The sequence below is a fragment of the Leptidea sinapis genome, chromosome 12 (genome assembly GCF_905404315.1).
Source record: "Leptidea sinapis chromosome 12, ilLepSina1.1, whole genome shotgun sequence".
Taxonomy (NCBI): Eukaryota; Metazoa; Arthropoda; class Insecta; order Lepidoptera; family Pieridae; genus Leptidea; species Leptidea sinapis.
Window position 1 is genome coordinate 3700947 of NC_066276.1, and position 8219 is coordinate 3709165.

Sequence of the window (8219 nt, forward strand, 5' to 3'; positions counted from 1 at the left end):
CTAACGATGGCGTGATATTGAACTAAAATAAATATGTATTTAAACAATACAATAGGTTATTTTATGTTACATTCACGACTGTGGCAAATACATGTAAACGTGTTAACTAATAAAAAAATATACATACATTTAAAGCACACGAAGTAAAATTATATTCTAAATATTACATACATACATACAATAAGCAAAAACTAAATAAGCGCAGAGTGTCTAAAACTAGGCGTCAAAAACTACAAAGACTATTCTTAAGTTATTATATGAACGAGATAATCTATTAAAAGGTGCATTATGTGAAGTTCACAACCGAGAAGTTGGAACTAAGAAAGGCCTTACATTTCTAGTCCTACAAGAATTACAGTATAGATATAACCTGGACAACAGTTTAGTATGAATTTGATGACTTACAACTTTATTTATACAATATGTATATTAGATCAATGAATTTACGGCCCATTTCAAGTGTGTCTACTACTATAATACTGAAGGGTTAGGATCTGGCTTTTGCAGCTCTCATTGCTGCAATTATGTTCGTCACTGAATCTATATTATCAATAATCTGATTTGCATTTGACTGTTTTTTATAGTACTAGCGAAAAATTACAGACACATTGTGGTCATGGTTTATATACCGTTCCAAAGCTTGCATTAAAAATAATTTACACTGCATTCTAATGACTTTGATATTGTGTAAACTTTACTGTGTTACGGTCTGCGGGGGGAACTTTACTGTGGGCGCCGTACCTAGTGAAATTACTTGGCAAATGAGACTTAAAATCTTATGTCTCAAGGTGACGAGCGCAATTGTGGTGTCCTCAGAATATTCGGGCTTTTCAAGAATCAGGACGGCAGGCAATCAAAGGCAGGACGTATCAATCACCTTCAGCTGAACGTCCTGCTCATATATATATTATATTCATAAAAAAAAACAACCATGGTCATAAAAACCAAACCAAACACTAAAACTACCTACTAAGGTACTGCATTTTAGTAACAAATAACCAATAAATATATCTTAAATTATCCTAATGCAAAAGCAAAGGGTCACTTAATATGAATAAAATTTTATTAAGACTCTAATTATAAAAAAAAAGAAAGCATTATCGATACAGATGATTATCCCGAATATTGCTAATAATTTCTGGTTCCCACCGATCACCATTACTCAGTAACTTCTCTTTATTGTAAAGGAGTTCTTCGCGAGTTTCAGTGCTGTATTCAAAATTAGGACCTTCGACTATTGCATCTACGGGGCAAGCCTCTTGACAATAGCCACAAAAAATACATTTTGTCATATCTATATCGTATCTAGTGGCCCTACGAGACCCATCTGATCTCTCTTCAGCTTCGATAGTAATGGCCTGTGCAGGACATATTGCTTCGCATAACTTGCATGCAATGCATCTTTCTTCACCTGAAGCATATCTTCTCAGAGCATGCTCACCCCTAAAACGTGGTGACAGAGGACCTTTTTCAAATGGATAATTGATTGTTGCTGGTTCCTTGAAGATATGAGCCAATGTCACAGCAAATCCTGCAAGATTTTTATAAAATTACCATATTTGCTATTCTAAATTATTTCCGGTTAGCTTTTCTTTGATCAAAAGGGTCTAAGGTTGAATAAAAGGGCATTTAAATTTTATTAATTAAAATAATTAATGAAAAATTAATATTTGAGGTCCACAACAGTATTTTTAATTTATACATTATTATATAATATACATCTTCCATCTCATATTACGGTAACGGATTTATTTTTTTACTAATTAAACATTGCTAAACACCTAATATATCCAAGTCAAATTCACTATGGAATAAATTCAAATAAACTATATTCTCATTGGGAGCTGTTGCTAACATTTTTGCATTTTTGTATTATGATACAGATAAGCAATAATGCAACTCAATTATGTTCTTAGTATAGCTCTGCCTTCTGGTCGTACGTTTAAGTGGTGGTGGCCTAACAACTCTTTGTTATTAAAAATTAGAAAAAAAAGCTAGAAATATAACCCCACAACATATTAAACTACTTATGCATAAAGTATGGTAATAGTGAAAATTAATAAGCATGATATTATTCCAAATAATATCATTGACTTTCTTAATGATACCACAGATTGGAAATGGAGCGACCGCCCCTCAGACTATTAAATAATAAGTTTAATTGTAGTATTAAATAATAAGTAGTATTGACTTTGTAAACATATTTTTTTTGATGAAAAAAAAGCACGCTGAGTTTGTTGCGCCCATTCTTCTCAGGTCTGAGGCATTCGTTTTGGAATGGCTGGTAGTTTTTGACTTTCAATAAGTGATGTCACATCCTATTTTGAATAAAAATATTTGAATTTGAATATCAAACCTGTTATTATCTCTCTCCAAAATACAGCCTGGGCTACTCTGTCCACGAAACTCTTTAGATCAGTTGAAGGAGGCTTATCATTTACGTAGATAAAGTTAACGTCGTATTTAGTTCTTGGAGTGCAGTAAAATGGTGGCGTGGTTGCCCGAGGGTCTGTTGGATACGGTATTCTTCTTGGAGTAGGTGGAGGACAAGGGGGACACTGAACATTTTGGGCACATGAACTATCACAGTACTTACGAATACTACCCCTATGTCCTCGAATATATGAAAATCGAAAAGATAACATCGTAGATTATTTGTTTTGTGACGTTTAACGTAAAATACTTTATATTATTTTTATGATTTGGCATTCAATGTAAAAACTAAAGAGGTTTAATGATACTTTCTAAAGGACTTGTCCGTATTGTGATCTTTTATATTTTTATTTTTTAAACTTTATAATGAACGGTTTTTCCAATCTGGCTTAATTTGACAATTAAAATAATTTTAAACACCGTTTTCACAAAAAAAAATGCAAATCAGTATTAATCTATCTACAGCTCTCACTTTTTATGATTATTTTTGTATGGATTCGATAAATTTATTGTTTTATTGTATAAATAACATTCACTGGTATTTTTTAGCATTTATATTAATGTTTCTTTATTATTTAAAAATAAATACACATACTAAAAAACTTTGATATTTAAGTTAACAAAAACGCAGGTGTTTAAAATTATTGACGTAGCTTTTTTGGACTACTTAATTAAATGTTGTTGTGCATTCCTGTTTGGTTTTGTTAAGTGTCCGCAAAAAAACAACACTCTCCATACAAAAACGGGACATGTATTTTTAATTTAGAAGTAAGTATCTATTTATCATTAATTAAACAATAATCGGTATATATTGGTGTTTCTTATTGTTAGTATAAATACCTCTTTAACATTTCTGTTAACTTGGTACCACGGGTTTTTATCTTCTGAACACTTTAATTTTTTATAGTAAGCTTTGAGCGAACGGATTTTTGTTTTTGAATTATTTGATATAATGTCTGATTACTACCTTGTTTTTTAAGTATACAATAACCTCTTAAGGTGTTGCTGTGATCTAAGTCAAATTAACTTTATTCAAAAAGGTATAAAAAAACTGGAGAAATAGTTTTTCAATTACATTAAAATTTCTAATTCATATAAATAATAATAAATAATTTTAACGTTTAAATACATACCATTAGTCCACTGATTGGGCGAGATTTAAATGTTGTGTACTTTTACAATCAGACTGTTTGGAATCAGTTGCATCACTTTGCATATTACATTGTAATTGAAATGATTTGTATATTGCATTAAAAATAATAACTTGAAACCCCTAATATGTTTTTAAAAGAGCAATCTTGGAGTTTCTTGCTTGTTCTTGCGCTAGTAGAGGTAGTACTTAATAATATAATTAATAATTGTAGTTCGAATTCAAATTCAAATTCAAATATTTTTATTTAAAATAGAATGTGACATCATGGAAATGGATATGGAAAGTCAAAAAACTACCAACCATTCCAAAATGATTGCCTCAGGCCTGAGAAGAATGAGCGCAACAAACTCAGCGGGCTTTTTTTTTCAAAGTAACATATACAAAGTAACATTGTAAAATTATAGCCTGAGGGCGGTTTTAACAATTCTTTTGAATAACGTTATACGTAAAATAACGTAAAAGCTATCACTACGTGGAAGTGTATCAGAAATACTAGCAACATTTCGGCGTTAGCTAGGCTGATCTGTTGCCCGAAATAACTGACAGTTCTTGGGTTGCCAATTATAGCTCTATTAAGACGCGTAGATTGTATTTACTTTGTTCAATCTGCACGCCTTTGATCTCTACAGTCCAAGTGTCTCGTCACCAAACGGCGCAAAGTCCATTGAAACCGACATATTTGTGACTTAATTATAACTATAAGCTTAGGTTTTCAAAAACATTGTATTATATATTTTTATGAAAATAAGGGACGAGACGCACTGGACATTCAGCTGATGGTAATTTATACGCTCTGCCCATTAAAATGTACTGCCGCTCAGTAAAACGTTTTGAAAAACCCAAAAATTCTGAGCGGCACTACAATTACGCTCGTCACCTTGAGACATAAGATGTTAAGTCTCATTTTCCCAGTAATTTCTCTAACTACGGAGCCCTTCAGACCGAAACACAAGAATATTTACACATACATAACTGCTTAAGAGATAACAGAAATAGTCGCCGCGCAGAAATTGGTACCCACAATGTAGGCATCCTGTGCAAGCGAGCCTCCCACTGTTGATTTAAATTTATTTAAGGAAATCCAACAGATGATAAAATTTCTATAGATACTGCATTACTTATAGAAGTAATATAAATGGTAAAGTTACGTGAACACCATTTTGCGTCTCAAATTCATGTCAAGATACTATAAAAAGATTAAAAAATAAAAAACAATACTTAATTGATATAGTTGAGAGCTATGCTCCTCCAAGGCAAGCCGCTGGAATGCTTGTACCAGTTGGAGGCTCCTTTGCACAGGATGCCGTCTAGGTTATGGGTACCACAACGGCACCTATTTCTGACATGAAGCAGTAATGTGTAAACATAACTGTGTTTCGGTCTGAGCTAGAGAAATTACTCGGCAAATCAGACTTAACATCTTACGTCTAAAGGTGACGAGCGCAATTGTAGTGCCGCTCAGAAATTTTGGGTATTTTAAGAATCCTGAACGGCACTGCATTGTAATAGGCAGGGCGTATCAATTACCATCAACTGAACGTCCTGCTCACCTCGTCCTTTATAGAAATATCTGACATGATAATAATACAAATATATATATGTATGTTCAAATCCAGCCAGAAACCAATTATCATCACAGAAATAAACACATCGCAACTTAGAGCAAAAATACATTCTCAGTTACTCTCCCAATTATAAATTAACAATTAACTAATTACCATATACATGAAACGTGCGACTAATTAAGTTCAAATTAATGTTACGTGCGTATTTCTGTTTCATTTTCTACCAAAAATATGTGTTATTTGTGTGGCAAATTTAGCCGTTATTGTATATTAAATTAAAGACTGCTGTTGGAACATTGTCGGAGTTAACGATTATTTGAATATTATGATGGTAATATTAAATATATCACACAGGGCATTTTGTATATGATTTGCCTTATGGAAAGTGAAAACCAGCAATCCATGTCCAGTCCAGTCCAGTCCATCCAGTGCTTTGATGTCCTTATATTGTGTCCTTAATGTGTTAGTATAGTTTAAGGTTTAAGATTCCTAAGTCGTATGGGTTTGAGAATACTGCATGCAGCTGGCAGATTGTTTCTCAAATTGGCTGTGCCGGGCGGAAAGGTTGTTGCGAAACCAGTTGATGTAAAACTATGCATTTCGAAGTGATGTAATATGGAGAAATAAAATTACTGATATTAACTAGTATAATTTCTCAGTACATGGAAGAATTAAGATGCAGAGAGACTCAATCTCTTCAAGAATTAAGCCGTGCAGGCTGTTGCTTGAAATTAATACTGTCCGCCTTACTTTATACACCAAGATGTTAAGGCCTCTTAACTCTTAAAAAGCCTTCTCTGAAACGAAATAAAATGAAATTTATTTATTGCGTCGAATACAGTATACATTATGTCTTCTATTCGGCTAATTTAAATTATCATGCAAAAGGTTTACTTAAAATTTAAAAAATCCTTAACACTACAAATATTTTTGTCAATTAACCATTTAAACAGGAGTCCAGTAAATCGTTTCTGTGGTAAGTTTCTAATTTCGACAGGTAGATTATTAAATAATATTATACACATTGCGTAGCTACTATCTAGTTATAATGTTGTTCTGGGACAGTGGCCATAAACCAGTCTATCCCGTAATCTGGTGGAACGAGGATTCAATTCAATGGCCCTTTTAAATAAATGATTGTTAAACAAAAGTATGAATGAGTGATCTCCCAGATCACTTACTCCTTAATACTTAATGTTGCTGATAAATCGAGGCCAAGTATGTTGATACAGGCTTTGTCAGTAAGGGATACATTCTCAAAATGAAAGTAATACGTTTTAGAATTTAACCCACAAACTTTTGTCTTCTAAGCATCTTACTCTGCCTAATTTAGTGGACCATATTCTGAGTCTTTGTAGAGCATAGTTTTGATGATGCACAAGTTCGCCCTGGTTATCCTTGACATAGTTCCATCGTTATCCCTGAAATATGTTGGCCAAGATAAAAAGCACACCCCATACCGTCGTTTCCAGCATGTGCATATTACCAGCATAAAGATATACAGCATAATGATATGAGATATACAGAAAAACCGTCATTTAAAAATTTAATTTCTGGGGGCACGAGAGTGTCCCCGCTAAGTCAAGCAAAAACAAGCGGCACACCCGTACCTTTTCTCGAAGCAGTTCAAGCTATTTTCAACCTTTTTCAACTTTTTTCTTACTTATCTATAACCTATACAGATTACAGACAAAAACTGGTATATATTTTATCTTGATCCTTTACGTGTTCCTGACAGAAATGTTCTTGAAAAACAGTCAGACGTAGAAGAAAATGTAAGTGTAATCCGGAGCATACATCACTACTATAACAAAATCTGCTCCCGCTTGCGAAACGACTTGGCAATTGCATCCACTAAAGGTGAAAATTGTTGCCTAATGTTAACATGTGAAATGTAAACATGTTTATTTGTTTGCTGAATAAACGGCAGTGGAATTTAAAGCGATTTAGCTTAACAGCGGAGTAATGCTGACAAATACGTTCATGAATGTTTTCTTAGATTCAAGACTTTAGTAAGATGTTCGCAGATTATTTTACAACAAGGAATACTTTAGAAACACGCCAAGTCAATCTAAAATTAACCTTTATAGCGTTGAGTTCAATTCAATATAAAAAATTATACAAGAAAACACCTCTTACAAATCAATAATTCCCTACACACCAATACAGTACATTAAAATTGTACGTATAACAACAATATTGATACTGCGACATTTGTCAGTGTGAAACAGTCAAGATCTATACTTGGCTTAGTGACTCATCCCCACCATGATTATCAGGGAGTTATAACAGTTTGGTTCTTCTTGTGGTATATGGTGTAGCTTGTACTCTGTGTATATTTAACGAAAAAATATCTCTGGGCGCCCCCCGCGAGCAGACATAATAAGTCTGCTTGCCACCTCGGGGGGTAAACCCAATAAATAATATGTGCATTTTGTGTTTAACCCTCCAACCGAGTGAAAGCTGCTGGTTGGAGAGTTTTTTTAAGTTTTGATGCTAATTACTAAATAATAAAGCTACGACGATTTAGTATTGGAGACTGACCCCGTAATTTAGTGACTTATATTTTAATTATCTTCTATTATTCCTAAAATTTATAATTGCTCGAAGCCGCGTTATTTGGGTGTGGGTGGAAATTTATTATGTTTTTAAACGTCAATTTTATTCATCACCATTTTCTACATTTGTTTATTATATGTAGTATTATTTCATATTGTTTTTGTTATAAGAATATTGATTTGTTCATCCTCAAAGTCCATCCCAAATATTGATATCATAAAATTCGTAATTAGTTACATAAACATAAACATAATTATATCCTACTCCAGCTGTTGCTAGATCTTCTGTCATAATTTAACCCTCCCAGTTTCATTTCACTCTTTTAGTTATCCATCCCTCATCTGGTAATTTACTTTCTCGTCTATATATTTTCATTTGCTGTCTTGTCTCTCAATGTTTTGCTAAAAAAATACCTGAGCATGTATTAGTGTGCTGTTTTTAGTTTTTTAGTAAAATGTTTGTTCAATACTCATGCCGGATAGCCTTACGTTAGGGGCAGGGTAAATAAA

The 8219-nt window shown here is 33.1% G+C and overlaps 1 protein-coding gene across 1 annotated transcript; it reads right to left on the bottom strand.

The window, feature by feature from the left end:
- Positions 1–1045: 1045 nt before the first annotated feature.
- Positions 1046–2698, bottom strand: LOC126967129 (NADH-ubiquinone oxidoreductase subunit 8-like). The gene is made up of 2 exons (XM_050811553.1): positions 2357–2698; positions 1046–1531 (listed from the first exon to the last, which is right to left on the bottom strand). Exons 1-2 carry the CDS (start codon positions 2643–2645, stop codon positions 1098–1100), a joined length of 723 nt encoding a protein of 240 aa, XP_050667510.1. The 5' UTR covers positions 2646–2698; the 3' UTR covers positions 1046–1097.
- Between the last annotated feature and the right edge of the window lie 5521 nt (positions 2699–8219).